Source organism: Leptopilina boulardi, unplaced genomic scaffold, assembly GCF_019393585.1.
Source record: "Leptopilina boulardi isolate dan_hultmark-lab unplaced genomic scaffold, ZJU_Lbou_2.1 LbouV2_216, whole genome shotgun sequence".
Taxonomy (NCBI): domain Eukaryota; kingdom Metazoa; phylum Arthropoda; class Insecta; order Hymenoptera; family Figitidae; genus Leptopilina; species Leptopilina boulardi.
The window spans coordinates 441,760-465,996 of NW_026137770.1; the positions used below are offsets into that span (position 1 = coordinate 441,760).

Below are 24,237 nucleotides of genomic sequence, written 5' to 3' on the forward strand. Positions count from 1 at the left end.
TCTTATCTGTATTTACAATAAATGCTACAAAACTTTTACAAACTTATCACAGTGAAAAAATTAATGTTAATTTTTATATCTTGATCCACATGAATTTATTAAAATTTCTTTATCAAGTATTTATTAAAATAATGATATAATAATTAAAAAGAAATTTTATTTTTCAAATTCTAGAAATTTCTGAGAAAGTATTTCTAGAAATTTTTTTTTTTAGAAATAAAAAGCATTTATTTGTAAAAGGAAACAAGGTGAAAAAAAGAGAAATATAAGAAACAAGTTTTTATTAAAAAAAAAAAAAGATTTTAACACTAAAAAAACACACATCACAGTTTAGTGCTGTAAAACTTATAACAAATTCAACAATAGTCAAAAAGTCATAAATAAATACAAACTATTCTTATACAATAATTATTTTTAATTAAAAAAAAAATTTCGGAGCCTCGATTGTCTACGTTCCAGTTGAATACGAGAAATATTCTTAATCAATGAGAATAGTTGAAACTTTTCTTTGAAATAAGAAAATTATAAAAAATTGATATCCTAGAACACGTCAATTAAGAAATATAGTTTAGATAAAAGAAAATTGGTGTATTTGAAGTACAAACATTTGAGTCTAAAATATTGCATAAATACAAATATTTTAATGTTTAAATATTTTTAGTAAAGAAAAACCTATTTGAAAATTCTGATCATAATCGTTTTAAAGATTTTTCCAATTTTCCATTCTAAACATTTTTAAGAAATTATTCAAACTTTGAAGCTTGATAATTATAATTTCTATAATTTTTTATCGACAGTATTCAAAAGAATGTAAATTAAAAATTTTTATCCTTAATTTTGTCAATCAGAATCAATTGAAAGTGAAAAATTTTTAATTATAATAACGTTTTTGATATTGCATCAACTGGAGTTGCGTCAGTGTTCCAGTTTCCAAAATAACTGGAATTTTTTTTTTTTGATAATATATTTATAAAACTATGACAATCCAGTGGGACCTGAATATGAAATTGTATCGTATTCCGACAAGTCGGATTGTTTCTTTTCAGCAACTTTAGTCGTTGGATATCTAAGATATTTGGTGGTTAAGCCAGCATAAGCTCCGGATAAATCTCCTTGCGAGCTGTGAGATGATGTAGGATTAGAATAACTTGTAGTATAACCACTTGATCCAGAATGACCAGAATCAGCACTAACATATGAAACAGATGGATTCGAGTAGCTAGCACTTTGTGTCAAGTGATTCAAATTACCACCAGAGTAGCTGACACTTGGTGAACCATAATTGGTTCCCGCAAAATTATGTCCACTTACTGATTGACTGGAACTGGGATGAGAATAGCTAGAACTAGGGCTAGAATAGCTGACACTTGGACTAGCATAACTAGCACCAGAATTAGCATAGCTGATACCAGTTCCTCCTTTGGTACTTCCGGAATAATTGGGAGAATGATAATTGCCAGTTGCATAACTTGGACTTGCTTGATTTTGACTACTTGAAGAACTGTAACTTGCCACTGGAGAAACATAATTGGAACTTGGAGAACTGTAACTGGAACTTATTGGACTGTAAGCATTAGGGGAACTATAACTTGAACTAGAAGAAGCATAATTAGGGCTAGAAGAACTATAACTAGAGCTAGGGGAACTATAACTGGAGCTAGGAGAACTGTAAGCAGAATTTGGAATTCTGTAATTACTGTTTGAAATACTATTGGAAGATTCGCTAGCTGCGTACGCACTTCCCTCAGAGGAAGCTGGTACATATTTTGTAAGAGAACTGGTTCCGGTATTAGAACCACCGTATGATGGAATTGGTTGAACATAATTTGTACTACTTGAACCACCATCTATTTCGTTGGATGATCCATAAGCCGAAGAAATAGGAGCATAAATAATAGCACCCTGAGATGATGTTGACGATGGAAGGCTGTATTTGGAAGAAGACATAGGCGATGTGGCAATAAGAATACCGCCAGTAACTGGTTGTTGTGAACCAGAAACTGAATGACTGTAACTCTGTGATCCACCAGAGCCCAGATTAGCTAGAGACAATCCATGTGCTCCAGACATTGCTGATGATGCCGGAAAGGCGTAGTTTGAAGCAGGTGATGCTGCCAGTATTAGTGGTATGTTATAACTTCCGGATTGACCACCAATTGTCGCCATTCCTTGTATTCCACCGTAAAGTGCTGATGAAGGATAACTATTTGAGGCTCCAGCTGTGCCTGCTAATTGACCATTAAAAGTAACTGGTCCCGTTTTTGTTTGCGTTGGCATAATTAAATTCCCCTGATCACCTAATGATAGTGTTCCCAGATTGTAACCGTGACCAAGATTCAGGCCGTAGCCAAGATTTGCACCATGACTCGCTGCAGCTGGTGAGGAATCAGTAAATTGAAGTCCATGACCTAAGGAGCTACCAAAACCACCTAAACCAGCAAAACTTTGAATTCCTGGACTCAGAGCATAATTGGCTTGCGACGACGATGAGGAAGTTGATTGTGATTGAGTTGGTGTAGCTTGAGCGTAACTACTCGTGGAATAATCGGATGCTGCACCTCGTTTGTCCTTATTCAATCGATATCTCCTGTAGAGTCTCACGTCAGCTTTCGTTTCCTTGATTGAAAGGTCAGAGAGGATTACTGCGGTTAACACCACGAGGATCTGGAAATAATAAAACTAAATAAAATAAATATATTTTGGCATCGCTGAATCAGAATGGAAATTGAAAATTTTTTAATTCTATCAAAATGTTTATGAAGTAAATTAAATAGCTTTAATTTTAGAAAAGCTAAATAAAATGAAACTAGAAATAAATGTAGATTTTAAAAATTTGTACATCAAACGTGATTGGTTATTTCTATACACATGGGTGTAACTTTACATTGCAATTAATATGTAATCTATAGATTGATATAGAAATTATTGCAATTCTCAAATGGAAAAATTATTATTGATACATGTATGTTCAATAATTTGATATTATAAAAATTATTCTCTTGTCTTCTATATTATATGTGTAATTCTAGATGATTATAAATATAAATGAATGAGCAAGTGGAATTTGGAATTAAAATTTATTCGCGCACTATTAAACAAAACATACTGTGAAAATTGATATATGAGTAATTGTGGAATTATAACTGACATACATAAATGATACACATTTTAATAGAGACATAAGAGTCATGCTCAGTCAATTTAAAGAAATGTAAAATCAATTCCAACGTGTAATAATAGTGAAGTGAATTTAATAATAATATTGCTTTGATTAAATCGTTGATTTGAACGTAAGCCTATCCATTGCAATTAATTTTTGCGTAACAGTAAAATAAAATAAATACAGATTTTCAAAATTATTCTTTTCACATTTCTAATTCTAAATTAAATTATCTAAAGTTATTAAAATTTAAATTGAAAATTAATTTTTAATTATCAAAGCAACAAACAATAACAATAATTTTTATTTTATATAAACAATTTAAATTAATAATACTTTAATCAATTTACATACCCTGAAAAAAATGTATTTGATTTAAATAATCGATTACTTGACTATCATCAAATAAATATTTACTTGAACCAAATAATTTTTATTTGAATTAAATAAATTGTATTTCAACCAATAGTTTCTGGATTTGAAACAAATATCATTTAATTGACTCAAATAATAATTATTTGATAATAGTCAAGTAATCGAGTATTTGAATCAAATCATTTTTTTCAGTGTAAAGTGGAAAATAAATAAATAAATTATTAAAAAGAATATGAACGGATTTCCAAAAACTAAATTACATTTCCATTTTGAAAATTAATGGAAATTTTATTTATCTAATTGAATATTACAATTATTATATAGAATAATGAATATCTGAATATATGCTTCAAAAAACAAATTTTTTCCCCCAATTGTCCTGTCGTGTGAAAATTACCTTCTGTATGCAAATTAATTCGAAACAAAAACATGAAATGTTTTTGGAGATTAAATTAAATTACCAGTGAGTATTGTTTCGACTAATTCCAAGTTTCTGTTAATTAAATACCAGCAATGATTAAATTAGTACAAAAAAAAGAAAATAGATATAACTAAAAACGACATTAGACAAAAAAATAATAATTTTCTAAGTGTCGATATTTAGTTATCTTCTCGATTGACAAAATTTCCAAGACGTTTCACTCATTTCTTTAGAAAAAAATGTAATCGATTGATTAAAATGTATATTATAAAATAATTGATGACAATAAATAGAGTCAATTAAATTTCAAGAAAAGCTATGCTAAAATAATTAAATATTAGGCAAACTTAAAATAACTGCACTGAAAAAAAAATTTATTTTACTTTAATAATCTGTTACTTGACTATTATCAAATAATTATTTATACTTGAAACAAATAATTTTTATGTGAACTAAATAAACTATATTTGAACCAATAATTTTTGTATTTGAAGCAAATACATATTAATTGACTAATATATAATAATATTTGATACAAATAAATATTTATTTGATAATAGTCATGTAACAGATTATTTATAATCTATAATATATAATTATAGATATAATATATTAATTATATTAACAAAAATTGTACGATCATTTATGTACTAATATTTTTAAAAAAGATTAATTTAAGTATTTAATTAAATTAATATTAAAAAAAATCCAAATATTTAATTATTTAATAAAAATATTAAATCTGAATGTAATTAAAATCTACAGAGAATTTTTTTTTATTTGAATTAAAAATAATTTATTTGTAACTACTAAAAAAATATTTATTTTATAACTATTTATATGTTAGAAATAAAAAAAAATTTTTGATACAAATACAATTTAATTTCATCCAATTAAAATTTTTGGTTAAATTAAATAAAATTTAGTGTTACATCTGTTTTTCGATATAATTATGTGATTTAATTAATTAATACATCCTGTACGGAAGAGCATTTTATTTTGTAAATCCGTTTATTACTGTAAATAAAATTTAATTGTAATAAATATAACCCTCACAACAAAAGGATATTCAGGATATCCTTGGGACGTCCTGGGGATATCGATTTTTTTCGGCGGTTTGGATATCCCTGGGATATCTTAGAGATGTCCATGGATATCCAGAGGATATCTTAGGGATATCCGAATCGCCAAAAGCAAATGGATAACCCCAGGACGTCCCAGGGATATCCTGAATATCCTTGTGTTGTGAGGGAAATGAATAATAAAAATTATTGTCCTTTGAATTTACCATAAGAAAAAAATACGATTTTCATGAATATTTTATTGTTTTTATAAATAAATCCAATTGAAAATAAACAACACTTACGAATGACCGCATGTTGAAATTCACGGGGGAAAAAAAAGGGTTGTTCTCGAAACTAGATTGCTGAGTAAGTAAAATATAGTATCTGATGGCATTGCAAACATCATGAGACCTTTTATATCGAGAGTCCCCTCTCTCTCTCTCGATGAGAATAAGAAAGGTCTAGGTGAAGGTAAAGTTTATACACTTGTCGAACACCTTTGCACATGCATTTACAAATACATATATGTTTGTGTATTTTGGTGCGATAAAAATATATATATCGGATCCACAATAATATAAGAGGGCTTATGTATACAAACATAAGACAAAATGATCTCACAGAAAAGTGAGAGTATATTTCAAAACACCTGAGGTGTATGTCAATTAGCGGATTTCTAATGTGGAATCGTGCAAAAACATTTAACTATCTTTTTTCAACGCATCTACCCTTTTTTAAAAATTAATATCGACATTCACAAAACTCCATATGTCTCAAGATCATTCGCATGGAAATCATCAAAATCACATACACTCTTTGAAGATATTTTTCCTTAAGAATATAAACAGAAGTGATATTTGTTTTTGCATTTACTTTTAAATTTTATTTATAAATCAGAACCAGCAAAAAAAAAAATTCACTGATTTAAGCTAAATTCCAATTATTTGAATCAGTGAATTTTTCCTGTTTTTTTTGTATATTTAGATTCTTCTAAATAATTTTTAATTACAGTATTGTCAAAAATATTAAAACGTTTGATAAAATATTCATAGGAAATTTATAATTTCCGTGATTGCATATATTTAGTATTTTTTTTTTTCAAATAAACCAGGGAAAATTGTTTGCTTTTGAATGTTATGATTCCTTTACTGCTTGACTAAAAAGTAACTTCCTTTATTGACCTCATCAAAGGAAATCATTCACTCAACTTCGAAGAGGTAATAGATCTGTAATTTAACTCCTATAAAATTCACTTTCGTTTCAACTTCCTCTATTAGTTTCTTTATTGTAATATGTCTACATTTTGTAAACATACACTTTTATTAGAAGTGAACATTGATGCACACAAAGTGATGTAGAGAAACTGTTTTAGTTTATGATCATTATACTAAAACAGATTCAATCAATTGGCTGTGTAGGCCAATTTACTGCGCAACGATTTTATAAGAAAAGGCCACAACTCAACTATGCGGATGTACACCAACTTTTAATTATATGATAATCCACATCGATGATTAAGAGGAGAGAAATAAAAGAGGACATAAATATTCTATTTTAATTTTCAAATTATGAATTTTATTAATAACAATAAATTTTATTTTAACATACACAATGTAACAAAAATTACTAATATATTATGTTATTATAGAATAATATTTAGTTCAAATATTTCAAAAAAGAATTTATCAAATATATTTAATTTAAAATAATTTTTGATTGATTTCTAAGATTTGTATTGTTATGAAAATTAATTAAATGTTTTAGAAATTGAATCATTTTTTCTAATTATTATTATTTTTATCCGGAGATTAGGATATCCGTAGAATATCATTTGGACATCCACGAACGTCTCTGGGACGTCCTATGGATATCCTAATTTTCCCGGATCAAATAATATACCAAGAACATTCGTTAAATATCCTGAATATCTCGATACTGTGAGGGAAAATCGTAGAATAGTTATCTTAATAGTTGGCTAACAACATTGTGACTTCCAAAAGATGCGACGAAGTAATTTGTCAGATAAATTATTAGAGAAATATAGTCATGAGTGGACCTCGTTTTGTTCTTCATATGTATAACTTTTCTTTGAAGTAAATAATTAGTTTTTTTTTCAAATTGGGCCTAGAACCTAATATAAGACTTCTCGGCCCAATATTTTTAGTCAAGTACTTCTCACGTCTAAACGCAGAATTTCATGCGGCCTAATATTGGGCCGAGAAATCTTACACTGACCTACAAGACGCAATTTTTTGGGTTCAAAAATGTAGATCTTTTTGTTGGAGACAATTTTTGTTTTGAACATTTTTTACAAACCAATAACCTGTTTTGTGCATTTTCCTAGTTGACAATTGAGGAAAAATCGATCAGCTTGCACTTCCTCATGGCGGAAAAGTGCATATTTTTGTACGATTTCATAAAAACTTTCTCCAAAAACAAATTTACGTGATATATTTGTCTTAGTTTTCTGAATCGTAATCTCATAAGAAGAATTTTTATCGATCTTGCATTGTTAAATTACATAATCCTTCTCTTCGGCAGGCCCCTTGAACTCCAATGATAACTACTGCCTGTGAAGAAATTGTAAACAAATTGCATCCTGTACTGAAAAAATTAAAGGAACACTGCTGTCTTTGTAGAGAGAGTTGTTGTCTTTTACGCGAGAGGGCAGTAGTGCAATTACGAATTGCGCTAGTCGCTATATGTAGCGCTTTTCACTATTTAGGGTTAAAAACTTAAATGATGTCCAAAATAAAACAGCGTTGACAGTTTTTTCAAAACTTAAACTGCAAGATTGTAATTCCGAAGAGAATATAAACATAACCCTACTGGATAAGACCTTTGACATAGAATTCATATCAATTTCCTAAAAGGTTTTATCTACGTAGCAAACAAATACTACACGAAGGTGGAAACTATTCTCTAACTTCATGATTGCCAACTGTTACTTTACAATGAAATAATTTACAAAAAAATTATTTGAATTTTAATTATTCGAGTAAATTTAACCTGAATCCATAATTTTTAACTTCATACTTTCCTCTTCAAAAAGTACTCATAATATAATTTCTATCTTTGAATTTTACCAGCGAAACAATTGTGCTAACCTTAATCTGTGAAACTAATACAATTTTTTTGAGTCACCCAGTAACAAGAATTTTTTTTTAAGTGAATGTAGCTTCAAATCGCTACGTAGCGAAATCTTCGTAGCGCTGTTGCTATTCGTAATCCCACTCCAGTTCGCTCTTATTCGAGTAACAGTAATTAGTTTATTATTAGTTTTATTTAATTGTAAATAATTGTATTTTTTACCTTTATTGTTAAGTATTGTTGATCTGGAGCTTCTTTTAAAATTCGACAAGACTTTGAAAAGGTCAATTAAATTTGTATAATTGCTTATATCAATATCATGATACTGTCGAACAGTTTTTTTCAGGATTGAATATATCAACCACAAAATCGAAGGTGATTTATTATTTGATTGATCTTCGAAATAAGCCCAGAATGTTTATTCTTTCATCGATGTTATTTTTTTCGTTTCTATTCAGGTTAGAAAATGCTTATAAGAATTTTTTTTTTTCTTGAAGTTTCCAGAATTAATTTGTCTTTAGCAGAATTTACTAAATCATTAATGAAAGAAATGTCCTCCTCATTGTTATTACACTCATTATTATCACTAATCATTTCATTGTACATGTTTAAGATTTCGCGTTTTTTGTATAATGTCGAGAAATATTGAGATTAGCTTGTTTCTGCGACGCGTCAACACACGGAGAATGAGGCATATGAGCAGACGTATTTTTTTTTTTATTAATTTGCTAGTGTCATAGTAACAAACATTTATGTTTGGTTGGTAATCGTGATTCAGGAGCATGGAATGTGGGTTTTTGACGCAAGGTGTTATAGAAATAAATAAAACAAATTACTTTCAATTTAGTTAAAATTAGTTAAACGTTTAAATTATATTTAAAAATTTTGGCGATTGCTACAGCAAGGATCTAATGCGGTGTTTATTTTGACAATATATCTTCTATGCTTTCAGAGGTTATATATGTAATGGCGGTACGTCGAGTTACCTAGTAACGAGTCGACTCGGTTAGCGTCGTATCACCTTCGTTTGTTTCCGTACAAACTGTACGACAAAGTAGTGCGACGAAGTAACTCTGTATTCTAATTGGAGGAAAACAGTGCGTTAATGTAACTCTGTATTTGCATTGGTGGATTATAGAAACTTTCATCAATTGATTGGAAATGTAACACTTTCTGATTAGTGTATATCAATTCATACTGTTTATAAAATATGAAACTCATTTCGGTTTCTTGTATTTCGATTTGTTTTAATAATATACTATAAGATACTCATAAAAAAAATTCTTTTTCAATTTTGATATTTATATCTCTAAGGTTTAAAGTAACCAAATAATGTAGAATTTTTTTTTTAAATAGTGCTTCAATTACACAGCAAATGTTTGTCAATTATAACACTAAATCGATTCTTGAATTTGTTTAAAGAAAAATTCTATATTCTGCTTCTCCCCTTTTCTTAAAAGTGAATTGTTACATTAAAATAGTAAAAGTTTTATTGAGATAATATTTAGGTATACTGAAATCAATGCGTGTATACATATATTATGATGAGAAAAAAGTGTATCAAAAAGTTTCTAAATTAAATTTGTTTCTCTCTCGATGAGAATATATTATATTTATACAACGAGAAAAGTATATGATTGAAAGGAGAGTATTTCATAAAAGGTTCACAGGTCTATTGAGTGAATTTGAAAAGGCTATTTTCTTCTTTTTACTTTCTCTTATATACTATATACATGTGAGATAACGGAAGTCGCCATTATTTTCGAATCACTTCCGAATTAACTGGTGGGTGAGTGGTTTTTTGTTAATGTCTATATATAATAGGGGGGTCATTCACATGATCTTATTTCACGCTAATGTCCAAAAAAAAAGAAAGAAAGAATAGTAAAAAAAAAAAAGAAATTGAGTAAAATTGACTAATTTATTGATATAAGAATTTCTATGTACACTCATCGAATATACAATTAGAAATAGATTCTTATACGAGACAACTTTCTTTTCTCTTTAACAAATAATAACACTTTTATTGCATTCAATAACAATGGGGAATGTAGATCACAATGTAACAGATTTGTGAAACAATAGCTGAAATTGAATTGTAACTGAATGATTAATAACAATAGTAGGAACTGTCAATGAACAAAAAAATTCTATATATATATATATATATATATATATATAATATGAAAGTCATTCACAAAAAAATACAATTCAAATGCTTCAATTAAAAGTCGCTATTTATTTTTTAACATTATTTTTAAGAAGTGAATGAAATTTTTTAGAATGACTATGAATATAATATTGAAATTGTTTAATTGTGTTCAATAGAAACAGAATAATTTGAAAAAATTCTTCAGGAAATATTTAAATAATATTTTAGTAGAATGTTCATAAATAGTTGTACAATCAAAACTAATTGACTAAAAAAAAAAATAAATTACTTTTATTAAAAAAGTTGCCTAATTTAAAACCACTTTCTTTAAAATAGAAAAGTTCAAAAATATAATATGGAGCGAGTAATTAATCTCCTTCTCATATAAACACCTTTCCTTGTTACATGAAAAATATTGCATAATTTTAACCCACTTGCAGAAACTAAACGAACTTCGATAATATCGTGTATGCTGTGAATAAATCTGGTAACACTGCTTTATGCGACCGCGGTTTAAATGATCAACGCAACTTTCGAGGTCAGGATCAAGACAGACCAGCATACTTGATATATATATATATATAAATTGATACCTAGCGCGACTTCCTTTAAAGTGAGAGTATATACTTCTCAAGTTGTCGGAAGCCCTAGTTATTTATATATTTTCTTAAACATCTACTTTCCATGCATATGTATTTAAACAATAAACGCAAGAAAAAATTATGCAATACTGAACTTATGTCACTTTTTTTCTCTTTAAATTCCTTGTGTATAACACAGGCCAACAAAATTTGATTCAATTTACTTTCCAAGAATCAGACAACACTTTTCCGAAGGTTTTCGACGTGCTGAATCCAAATCCGACCTCAAAATTGACAATGCACGTCAGGTTTTTTGAGTTATTCTAACCTTAAAGTGCAAAAAACTCGTTTTTAACTATATTTAAGGACATGCAACATCAAGAGACAATTTTTTTTCCAAAAGATCAATATTGCATCTAAAAGTGCTATTCTTTGCCTATAAAACCTATTTTGAAAATTTAAAAAATCTTCATTTGTCTCTGAGTAATCGTTCATTCAATTTTCTGAGTGTATGGCGAATTCTTCGATATTTAAAAAAATCGTCCGCCATATTAAATCCATTATGTACTTTGAAAATTTGTCATCGAATTCGTGTTCAGCGACCCCAAAAACCCTCGAATAACAAATTACAAGCAAATACAATCGATTTTTAAAAAATCGTCATATTGGATCCGCCATTTTGAATTTTGAAAATCTGACATCGAATTCGTGTTCAGTTATACCGAAAATCTGCAGAACTATTTAAAATTTAGATGTTTGTAGTTATATTCTTCTGAATTATCGAAGTTTTATCTGTTCCTATTCAATTTTGGAATATCGAAGAATTCGCAAAAACTCAGAAAATTGAATGAACGATTACTCAGAGACAAATGAAAATTTTTTAAATTTTCAAAATGTGTTTTAAAGGGGAAAAATAGCACTTTCAGATGCAATATTGATCTTTCGGGAAAAAAATTATCCCTTGATGTTGCATGATCTTAAATGCAGTTAAAAAACGGGTTTTTTGAACATTAAGGTTAGAATATCTTAAAAACCTGACGTGCAGGGTGAATTCTGAGGCCGGATTCGGATTCTGCACGTTGAATACCTTCGGAAAAGTATTGTCTGATTCTTGGAAAGTAAATCTTGTCGGCCTGTGTAATCTATACGCAAAAAAGCGGTAAATTACTAAATTTTAACGTATATTATATCCATAAACGAATTAATAATATTTTATAAACAAAGTGGCGTTAATTATAGTGCTAATCAAATTACTATATTATAATATTCTACAAAGTAATAGAATTTTATCGGTTTAAAGAGAAAAGTCAGAAAAGATGATAAGGAACAATTAGTATAAATCTTCAAATGTAGATAAATATACTGTTTTAATAATAAAATTAGTAATAAAATTGGCAGTGATTTAAATTTTTTTTAATGAATTATGATAAATTGATTTGCTATAGTCAATAATGTACCTATTAATAATACATTATTAATATAGGGGAGACTGGGGCAAACCGGCCATGTTAACAGTTGTAAGGCTCTACCCAAGAAGCACGTAATATATCCTCAATATCAAGGTAATATTACACGTGAGATTCGTAATATAACGCTGTAATATTACAGTAATCTTACAGTGATCTTAAAATGTCCGCCTCAAGGTATTATTACCGGGAATATTACTGTAATATTAACGGTAATATTACAGTAATATTACAGTAATATTACAGACTGATTTGAGTTATTCATAAAGCATAAAAAACGTAAATATATTATAAGTCAATTTGGCTTGTTGGTAAAACTCTGGACTCGTGTGCTTTGAGTTCGAGTTTCGATTCCCTGGATGGGTAGATTTTTTTCGTAAAGAAATGTTCCCATAATATTACTGTAATATTCTCTTGTAATATTACCTTAATATTACGGTATAATATTACTGCAATATTACTGTAATATTACCTTAATATTAGCGCCTAATATTACAGTAACATTACCGGTAATAATACCTTGAGGCGGACATTTTAAGATCACTGTAAGATTACTGTAATATTACAACGTTATATTACGAATCTTACATGTAATATTACCTTGATATTGAGGTTATATTACGTGCTTCTTGGGTAGTAACTAAAGAAACTAATGAAAAACCTTTTATAATAGCTTGTTGGAAAGGTCATCTAATTGCGCAACTTTTTCCTACAGACACATGTACCTTAAAATGTATTGTTTAGCTGCTGCATCAATTTTAAAAAAATTTGCAAACTGGCCGGTTTGCCCCACCCCTGAGGTAAACCGGCCAGTTTATTATTTTTTTTTTTTGTTTGTTTAGAGAATTATTTGTAAGGAAAACGTCACTAAATATAAAAAATCAATAAACAATCTTCCTAATAAGGAAAATAATAAGCTGGATTAAATTTCAATTAAAGAAATATCTTATTTATTTTAAAACAAATATTTTCAACTAATTGTTGTCGTTCACGAAGAAACGTCTGTCAGTGAACTTTGTAAAACTTCGTAAATCTCCGTAAAGTGGACAAAGATTCACGAAAGCGTGCACGAAGTTTTCTAGCCGATAGGTAATCTTCGTGAATTTATGTTGCAAGGGAAACAGACATAGGCCGGTTTGCCCCACAGGCCCATTTTGACAATTAACTGTATTAAAAAAATGCTTAGTAAAATTATTAAATAATATACCGATAAATTTAACTGAGGCATGCACCTTTTAAACCTAAAAAACAATTTTAATAAATATTACACGATTTTCTCACAAATTGCTTATTATCAGATCCGTAAAAATTTCTAGCGGAAGCGAACAAACAAACTTTTGTTTATAAAATTGCATAAACACAATTAAAAAATGTCAAACTGAAGAAATGAGTTATTCTTAATATAGTCTTTTCAAATTTATATTTGACATATTTTAAAGTTTGACCAATTCTGAGAAATTAACACCTGGCTGGTTTACCCACATGGCCGGTTTGCCCCAGTCTCCCCTATTAATAATATTAAAGTAAGTTTTATAATATTGATAAATTTTTTAACAAAATTTTCAAAATAACTTTTAACCTTTTCACGAAGTCTGTACTTACCCACCGTGAAAACTCGCAAATCGAAAATTTCGGGACAATTTATTAAAGTTTACAATTTTTCTTTGTCCGACATATTGGATCCGACATTTTGACTTTCACAAATTTTTTTAAATCTGGCAATCAAATTCGTAATCATTAACTCCAAGAACCCTAGAGTAACAAATTTCAAGTAAATATTGTGATTCTGTAAAATAAAATTTATTTTACAAGTCACAAATATATTTTACAACAATGTTATTTATTTTGAAATTTTAAAAGTTATAATCTATTTATTATCCAGATAATTTATTTTTTTGAAATAACCAAAACAAGGTAAAAATATATATAAAATAATACCATTAGGGTCATCAGTTGGGGTAAATTGGGACAGGGGGTAAATGGGGACAAGAGGTTTTGGAGCTTAATTTACAGTTTTAAAATTAAGTTCAACATCAATATTTTAACCTCAGATCACCTGCAAGAGGTTTTGAGTATTGCCAAGCTTTTATCTTGACAATTGGCAGCAAGATAAAAAAAGTTATCGCTCAATGCGATACCAATCATACCAAATTTTTTTCTTATTCCTTATGACTCCTATAACAGAAATTCACTTGAGTTTTTGATTTTTGTCATTATTAACCAAATTAACAAAAATCAAAAACTCAAGTGAATTTCTGTTATGGGAGTCATAAAGAATAAGAAAAAAATTTGGTATGATTTTTAAGTCTGTTTTTTTTCAAATGCGAGACAAAATACTGAAATAAAAAAAAAATAAAAAAAATTTAATTGGTTCAACTATTATATATCTACTACAAATTTTTTTTCAAGTTTTTTCATCCCTTAATACAGTAATATACTTCAGGAAACTTTTTTCTTAAAACTTTCTTGGAAACTATGCTGTCCCCATTTACCCCGAATTTTATGAAATTTTCTAAATTTTGGGGTCAATGGGGACAGTCAGTTTCATGCGTTTAAAGCTTATCTAAATTTTTTTCTGCTGCATAAAATTAATCCTGGGAACGTAAATAACAACTTAAAAAAAATAAACTCTCAAATATTAGCTTTTAAAGGAAGAAAAATAACGAAAAATAGCGATTTTGTCCCCATTTACCCCAACTGACCCTATATAATTTAAATTATTACAAATAATAGTTGATTCTTAATTTCTTTACAGACTACATCGATCTTAAATATTCATATATCCTTAAATAACTCTACGAAACACAAAATTTTAAACACTTTTTATATCATTTTAATCTGGTATGTTAATATTTTTAACTTTTAATTATTATTAATGTTAATATTAACAAATTTATTCTCTTCTATAAAAATCGATCTCGTTTAATCCATTTTTACAGACTTATATCTGATGAGGACACGAAAATGTGTCGAAACGCGTAATTTTTATACAGACTTAAAATTATTAAAAAGCCCGTAGGCCAAACAGAAATAAACATCTTTTATTTATAAATTATGGCTTCTCAAAACAATTTACTTAGTAAATTTATCTTGATGTTATTTTATGTCCATCTTTATTTTGTATTTTGATTTCCTTTACTAAATTTTTCTATATTATCTAATTCTTTTGAAAATTGTAAATTTTAACATGTTTTAATTATTATTTGTGAATTTTTTCCAATTGTGTTTTTTGACCCTTACTAAATTTGATATTAATAATTGTTTCGATCTTGGAATTCCGTACGACAAATTAATGTGTTAGTTATTGTTTTGTGACAAATAAATGTATTAATTATTGTTTTGTTTTATAACAAATTTTCATTTGTCATTTATAATTTATGTAACTATTTAATGTTTGTGATTAAAATTGTCATTGTTTTTATTTAAATCTTATGATTTAATTCCATTTTTTTTGATTCGATTACTAGTTTTTCGGTCTTTATTAACCTCTTCTCTCTACCGTTTAGTTATTGAGTAGCCGAGTAAAGATAAAAGTCATTTCATAATTTTCTTTTATTTTGATGTAATTAAAAATTTAATTTTTTGTAATTTGACTTAGTCTGGGCGCCCAACAATAAATTATAATTGAATTTTGATTTTTTTATCGCAATGCTAGTGTAACTTTAAATTTGTTTTATTTTAATAAAAATTTCAAAATAGGGTTACAATATATATGATTTTAAATTTTTTTCATCCGCCATATTGTATCCGCCATTTTGAATTTCGAAATTTTGCAAATCTGACTTTAGATTCGTGTTTAGCTAACCCAAAAACTCCAGAGTATCAATTTACAATTAAATATTTATTATCAAATATTAAATTGAATATGCTATATCAAAAGGTGGTTAATATACTGACCATAATGGTAAATAATTATTGAAATATTTCATCTTATTTTAGATAAAAGAATCCACAAGAAAAATCACAAATAGAAAAAAGTAGTGTTTTTTTATTAAAAAATAATAAATATTACATGTATTTACAATCCCTTCTGCATAGAGGACAAAGTGCAAACGTCATATCAACCACACTTGGTAATATATCTCGTTTAAAATTAATATAATTTATATTGTAATTATCGTTTCCAATTAGGTTTCGCTTGTTGAAGCGTCGTAGCATAATTCCAAGGATTTGTCGTTAGTGAAGGTTTTGGAATTTGAAGGTTCACGTTTGGATAATAGTATAATGGAATCACAGGTTTCACAGGCTTTATTAATAAAGAATTTAGAATACTTGATTGAACTCCATAAGTTGGAGGTACTGCTGGTGTTACTTCTGGATAAGCTGTAACTGGTCGAATTGTTTGTATTGGTTTTGCAGCTGGTTGAATTGGATTGACAACTGAATGAACTGGATTTGAAATCGGATAAATTGGTTGCGCTGGAATTGCAACTGTATTAATTGGATAAACAGAATGACTTGGAGAGGAAAATTGTACTCCTGGCTTATTTGACGGTATTGATAGAGTAGGTGTTCCAGAAACTGGTTTTTGATCTGGAATTGTTGGAATCGGAATTCCAAAGTGAGTTGGAGAAGAGCTACTTGGATTATTTGGAACAGGAATAAAATTGTTGCCCAATAAACCAGATGGTATATTAGCGATGAAATTTGTTCCAGGAATCAGACTTGGAATATAGGTTCCATAGTGAGGAAAATTGGGAATGAATGCTGATCCAGGTTTAAGTGATCCAGGTGCAAGTGTGGGAGTAACTGCTCCTGATCCAGCCGATTCTGATGGACTGCTAGACCCTGATAGTGGTACCTGCGGTCGAATTGGAGTTGCTACTGATGAGATTGGTACTTGGCTGGATGATGGTAGACCGTAAGTGATTCTCAACCCTGGAGAGCTGATGGCAGATCCAGATAAGAAAGATGAGTGACCAAAAGCAGTACGTTCACCACCGAATACACTAGGACTCACCAATTGTTGATCTTCTAGATTTGCATCTCCATTTCCAGTTTGATGATGAACATTTTCAACAGCAGGAGAATGTCTTCCTAAAGGTAGTGAATTTTGAATCTGAGCTTGATTTTCCAGAGCCAAACGTAACTGAGCGATCAATCTGTCTTTTTCCAAGGACTGAATATTTGCAAGTGTCTCCTGTGGATTTAGTATTCCAGACGCGTATGACGGTAGTGGTCCTGGAAATTTTGAATTTTCTACAACATTTTGCGAGTGTAAATTATTTTGCTGTTGATTTGACAATTGATTAAGATATTCATTATTTGGAGCATAATCCTGATTGAGAGCAGGTGCTCCATAAAGTTGTGACAACGATTGTGCATTTTGTTGGAGAAAAAGTGCTGCATCAGATATTCGATTATCTTGCATATTTTCATTAAAATTTTGTTGTTCGGAAAATGCACTCATTGCGGAATGTGATGGTAGCTTTTGATTTTTAGGTGGTAAATAATTGGCAGTACCAGTGAGAAATGGATAATCATTTTGTTCTGGTATTGGATCAGGTTCAGAAAATTCGTGATTTTTCATTGATTGAGAAATGCCTTGATGTAAATTTTCTGAGGGTTGATTTGGCTCACGATGTTGATTATTGGGTCGTTGTTGATTTTGATTTGGTTCATGAATTTTAGGTGGACCATAAAGATTAAATGGACGATTCAATTGATTACGATGTTTATTTAATCGTCCTCTATTTCTCGATCGAAAATTAAGTCTATTGTAGCGAATCGGTTTCTCGTAATTATATCCGGAATCTCTTTTTCTTGGAAATTCTTGTAATTCACTGTCAGATTCCATTTCACCGAAATCGACATTTTTCAGTGTTTCAATTTCAGTTTCGTTTGCATTCTCCACATCAATTGACAAGGTCACTGAAGAGCCAATTAAAATGTAAAGAGTTACCTGTAAAATTTTAAAAACGTTATTTTATTGACAATATTGTAGAAAACTGATGACAAGAGTTTAAAATTAATTATAGTTTAGAAAATCAAGAAAAATTTAATCAAAAGAATAATTGAGAAAAAGAAAAAAAATTTGGTCACAAAAATGAAAATCAATTAATTTATTTGTTGTTAATTTATAATGAGAAGTTTATTTAAATTAATTAATTTTTTTTTTTTTAATTTGAATTTGGTGATTCTTACCAAAAGAAGTTTCATGTTTGAAATAATCCTTATGGGTCACTTTTACACAGCACTTAAAAAAAAATCCACCTATTTCTTGCTATTTCCATTAAAATTTGACATTTAGTTTTATATTGTTAGAAAATTAGTTTTCAAGCTTTGACATGTCGTGATCGACTAAAAAGACATCCATACCTGCACATATATAAATACAGTTGGGTCGCGACCATCCTCGAATTACAATAGACTTTCTTGTCGGCTTTCATCGATTGAATTTAAGCAACACTGTTACGGATACTCTTGTTACACATATATCATGACACTATATTTATATATAATGATTATTTTATATATTGTCATGCGTGTGTCCGATTTTTTTTTTTTTTAATGATGAAAGTTCCAATTACAATATTTTTCCAATTAAATTTCAAAACATCAATATCAAATCTTCCATTAATTAATTTATTCTCACATTAATTACTAAATTAGTTATTTTCAAACGAAAATTAGATATTTAATTTTTTTTTTGTTCCAGTTTGACTGAAAAATTAATTAGGTTAGTTTAGACAAGAATTAATTAAATAAAATTGGACTTGGTTTAATTTGACAAATTTGAAAATAAAATAATATGTGGATAAAGTTATGGAAGTAGGGTAATTAGATGGAAATTGGAATTAAATTAATTTGATAATACGAATTCATTTCGTACGAGTTATAATGACTTTCAGAAACAATTGTGATTTCAGAACACATAACTTTTGAGAAAAGTTTTGAAAGAAAAAAATTGTTTTCTTCTTTTATTTTGACTTCAAAAATTGTAATTTAAACTTTCTAATCAATGATATTAAATTAAATTATACTTTATTAAATTATTATTTTAATTAATAGTGAACAATTTTTTAAAATTATTTTTTAAAAATACTATCTACTGTTAAATTTATTCCTCTATTCAATTCGACTAATTTTACAGCTATCATTTGCAGATTATTTGATAAGTTTTATTTATTACTAAATATATATATGTATATATAGTTGAACCGAATAAATTAAAAGTTATAAAAAAAAGTGTTGTAAGATTGATAATAAATATTGTAAAGCCTATATAGAGTTTAGATGCCAGTGCACTGGTTAATGACTTTATATCATTCATGGCACGTGCAACTTGTGTGGATCTCCAGTGAAAGTCTTCGAAGTCTCCCGGACTTAAGGAATACAGAATAAGATATATCTCATCTATAAAGAAATATTCCTATTGTGTAACTTCTGCGTATATTATTCTTTGATAATGCGAATGAATGAAGTGTTCTGAATGTCTATATAAATTCACATGCATTATTCTTTAAAACAATTCAAGATATCCTGTCAATCATTAGAATTTGTAATATTTTATTCATACATCCAGAGAATTAATATATTTATCTCATGAACTAAATAAATATTTATTTGGTTCAAATGAAAATTTTATATTTACCAAATAAAATTTTCATTTTAAACATCAGATAAATAAATTTTTAATTAATTTGAATAAATTATACATGATTCAAACTGAAAATCAAATTATTTTAATTATTATAATTTAATTTCTTCTTTTATACTAAAAATTAATTTATATTTTATTATTTCCTATATTCAATGTTATAGATTCTAATAAATTATTATTATAAATAAATCATTAATAAATTGGATCAATTTGTTGCGAAAATAAATTTCAATCGTATATTACTTACATAAACCTTCTTTTTTAGAACGTTTTACATGTATACTGAAACTTCAGGAGGTAAATAAGATTATATTCTAGATTCTTAAAAATTTCAGAAATATCTACGATTGTAATATGTCTTCTGTAATTAGGAAAGTTCAACATTTCTTTTTTGCAACTTTTTCTTAAAAGATTTATATTTTAAATTTTACTCGAGATTTTAAAATAAAAATAAAATATAGTTCAGGAAGTGTCATTCAAACTTTCACAGAAAACGTAAATTTCAAGATATATTTTATATGTTTATCGATAAAAAAGCCTTTCGCTTTCAGGAGCATCGTTATACTCAGTCCTGTAGAACTAATGATATACATTTAAAGTACTATTCTTTAAATACATATAAATTATTTAATTTCCTGATTAAGAATTTAAATTTTTGATTTAGAAAATTAATTTTTAAAGTTTAATTTCTAATACTCTTTTATGAACTTTGTTAGCATAATTAATTCACAATTAAATTATAGGTATAATAATTATTTGTATATTTTTATATAGTAAGAGCACTAAAAAATGTTTAAATATTCTTATTAGGTAAAATTTCTATTGTTAATGTGAGAAATAATTAGTTATATCGGATTTGAATTCTAAATTTGAAACTGGTAATTTTAATATTTAATAATAGAGATAAATTATTTTACAACTTTGACCTACGTATACGACATAAAACGTTCAGTGTCTTTTTAGAATAAATATAAGTATGCAATAATTTATTTATATTATATAATACACAATGCTTACTTCTAAAGTATACAAAATATTAACATATACATTAAGTGTTATTTTTATAAAAATCGTGTCACATAGGTCGATAGATATTGCGAATGAAAAATAATAATAATAATAATAATAATAATAATAATAATATACATTTTTTTTGTCCCTACTCTACTCTCTACAATGAATCAATTATTTTAAATAAAGATAATAAAATTTTAATTATCTTTAGTTTTATATATCAAACATCGGGATATCGATTTTCTTTTTCATACAAATTTGAGTCTTTTGAAAGGAATGAACCAAAATATGTACAGGTGGACTTTCAAACCCTTGAGTGGTACAAATCCTCATTGAAAACGTCAACTTAGCATTTTGGCAAGGTCATCAGAAATGACTGACAAGAATAGATTGAGCATAATTTTTTCACATTAGTAAATGTAACTTAACTAGCACTTGTTTCTTAAAACCTACATTTAAAATTTGTAAAAACCATTTTGTTTAAATATGGCGCAAAAAAACTGTCGAATATGAATAAAAATTAAATTTTAAAAATTTTATGACACCACTTAAATTATTTATTTTTGTCAAGAATTGTTGTCGAAAATTTAAGCTTTAATTTGAGCTCAAAAGTAGAAGGTTCCATTAACTCATCCGTTTTTCTTAAAAACCTTTGCTGATAAAAACGTTTCAGTTACGGATTGATAATAATCATCATGAAAAACAAACCAAAAACAGCTTTCAGATATATTTTTAAATTCAGTTGACAAAAAAAACTACCGAAAGAAGGATAGAAGTATAGAAAAGATAAATTGAGTTTGTAATTAATTTTATTTCTTAAAGTTATTAATTATTAAACTTATTAATATTATATACTAATTAAAAGTAGTGATGCATATTATACATAAACAAACAAATTGTAATAAACCGTGTCAAATAACAAATAAGATTTGCAAATCAGTGGAGAGAGTCAATTCTTGGATTCCCAAAAAACAATTAATCAATAAAGTATAAAAATGACAATGATAAATGCCTAAATTATAAAAATTAATTTTACACTACACTGTACAAATAAAAAGGGAAATTATTATAAGCACTATAAATCACATTATTATCATTCAATTATACTTATAGAAGCTTGGTTGTCCAACGAATATCATATATTTGAGCACAAAATGGGTTGTCCGAAGTTTAGTTTGAAGATTTAGATCAAAAGCAACTAGAGTTCAATGTTTAGGATTTGAAAACAGATAGATATAAAAGTTTTATAAATAACGATGGCTAATACACATAAATAAAAAAACTAGTACATTGTGGTGATATGGTATTACCTGAAAAAGGGTTCACTTCTGCATCTACATAGCAATTCTAAAACTCGTGCAAAAAGCATACATTCTTCTTTTAAAGTATGTTATACATAATTCAAGTAGAAAAATACTAACAGAAAGAGAGTATCCAATAGCTGATACATAAAGCATTATAAGCAAAACTATTTCCTTTTGAATTGATGAAACTGATGGTGAAGTACTTTGAGGTTTGTTAGATACATAATAGTCTTTCAGTAATCCAAATTCTGAGGCTCTTAGAATTATTTCATTAAAACGATCGTTGAAAGGTGAATTTTCTCTAGAAAACCAAGCAGTAATTGCCAATTCAACAGTTTGTGGAAGTATTTTAACATTTAATTCTTTTTTTTCTTCTCTATATTTATTGACAAAATATTCTGCATCATGCATAAGACAAAATACGGTTAGATTATTAGCCATGTATTCTAAGCATTGTTGTTCGAATCTGATAGGAACCATCTTTTTTATAAGTTTAGCAATATGAAGTGAATAAGAGGTTTTGTTTCTATTAAATTCACCCTTTAAAGTCATGAATACAAAAAAACTTGCTAGCGGTTGCAAGGATGAATTAGCCAGCTCTTCAAGAGTTGAAAGGGTATAGGGGGTTAAGGATACAAAAATTGCCGTTGCAGGTATTCTGTTCATATATTGCTACCCCTATGAATATAAAATTCTGCAAGTATGAACCCATAATTCGAATTTTTGGGGGAGTTATGGTGGGGGAAAGGAAAATAAAGAAATCCATTTTTCTCGAAAACTACTGAACCGATTTTAATGAGCATTGAATATGTTATACATGTCGCTAAGACAATTCTAAAAAAAAATCTCAAAATTTTTTTTTGAAAAAAAGTCAAAAAAAATTAATTTTGAAATTTTCAAAAATTTTTTTTGGGGTGATTTTTTGAAGTGACCACTTTAATTTTTTTTAAAAAGTTACCTTATAATATCCCCTTTAACATATATTTTTTTCAGATTTTTAAAAAATGTAGTTTTTGAATAATTTAACGAAAACCATCGTCGCGCTACATGACGCAGCGCGCACAGTGTGCTGATGCAGTATACAGGGTATTCCAAAAGTATGGAAACTTTCAAATATCTCGAAAAGTACGAATTTTTGTAAAAAATGTTCAAGACAAAAGTTGTTCCAAATAAAAAGATGTACATCTTTGAAACCAAAAAATTGGGCCCGGAGCCCAAAGTTGGGCCCTACAATGAAAAAAGTGGTTTTCTTAAATGAGACCACTAATTTTCAGTATCAAATTCGTAATCCCCATGAAATTCTGCGTTCAAACATGTGGTATAAGTGCCCAAAATATTGAGCCCAATCCAAGATATTGGGTCCAAAATTTATCAACAGATAAATAAATTTTAGAAAATCGCATCTTGGAGGGATTTTGAGATCACAGGATTAGAAATTGAGCATAGAGCCCGATGTAAGATTCTGCAGTCCAATGTGAGGGCCCAATATTTTTGGAATTTGTACCACAAGTCTAAGCCCAGAATTTCATAACGATTACGAAATAGAAGAAAACTAATTTTTTTACTGCCTCACATTGGGCTGCGAAATCTTACATTGGGCTCTGTGCCCAATTTGAAAAGTAGCTTTGAATTTTTAATCCTGTGACCCCAAAAACTACAAAAGATGCGATTTTATAAATTTATTTATTTAACGAAAAATGTTGGGCCTAATCCCAGACATTGGGCCCAATATTTTTTGGCTTTTGTACTACAAGTTTAAACCCAGAATTTCATAACGATTCTGAAATGGATACTGAAAATTAGTGGGTTTTATTTAACCAACTAATTTTTTTAATGTGGGCCTCACATTGGGCCGCGGTATCTTACATTGGGCTTTGTGTACAATTTGAAAATTAGCTTCGAATTTCTAATCCTGTGATCTCAAAATCCCTCCAAGATGCGATTTTTTAAATTTATTTATTTAACGAAAAATGTTGGGCCTAATCCCAGACATTGGGCCCAATATTT

At 28.1% G+C, this 24,237-nt stretch overlaps 2 protein-coding genes across 2 annotated transcripts; both read right to left on the reverse strand.

The window, feature by feature from the left end:
• Positions 1 to 264: 264 nt before the first annotated feature.
• On the reverse strand, positions 265 to 5,403 carry LOC127279559 (DNA-directed RNA polymerase II subunit RPB1-like). The gene is made up of 2 exons (XM_051301991.1): positions 5,323 to 5,403; positions 265 to 2,664 (listed from the first exon to the last, which is right to left on the reverse strand). Exons 1-2 carry the CDS (start codon positions 5,332 to 5,334, stop codon positions 976 to 978), a joined length of 1,701 nt encoding a protein of 566 aa, XP_051157948.1. The 5' UTR covers positions 5,335 to 5,403; the 3' UTR covers positions 265 to 975.
• A 10,874-nt stretch (positions 5,404 to 16,277) lies between these two features.
• LOC127279491 (uncharacterized) lies at positions 16,278 to 18,621 on the reverse strand. Its single transcript, XM_051301884.1, has 2 exons — positions 18,454 to 18,621; positions 16,278 to 18,211 (listed from the first exon to the last, which is right to left on the reverse strand). Exons 1-2 carry the CDS (start codon positions 18,466 to 18,468, stop codon positions 16,424 to 16,426), a joined length of 1,803 nt encoding a protein of 600 aa, XP_051157841.1. The 5' UTR covers positions 18,469 to 18,621; the 3' UTR covers positions 16,278 to 16,423.
• Positions 18,622 to 24,237: the final 5,616 nt, after the last annotated feature.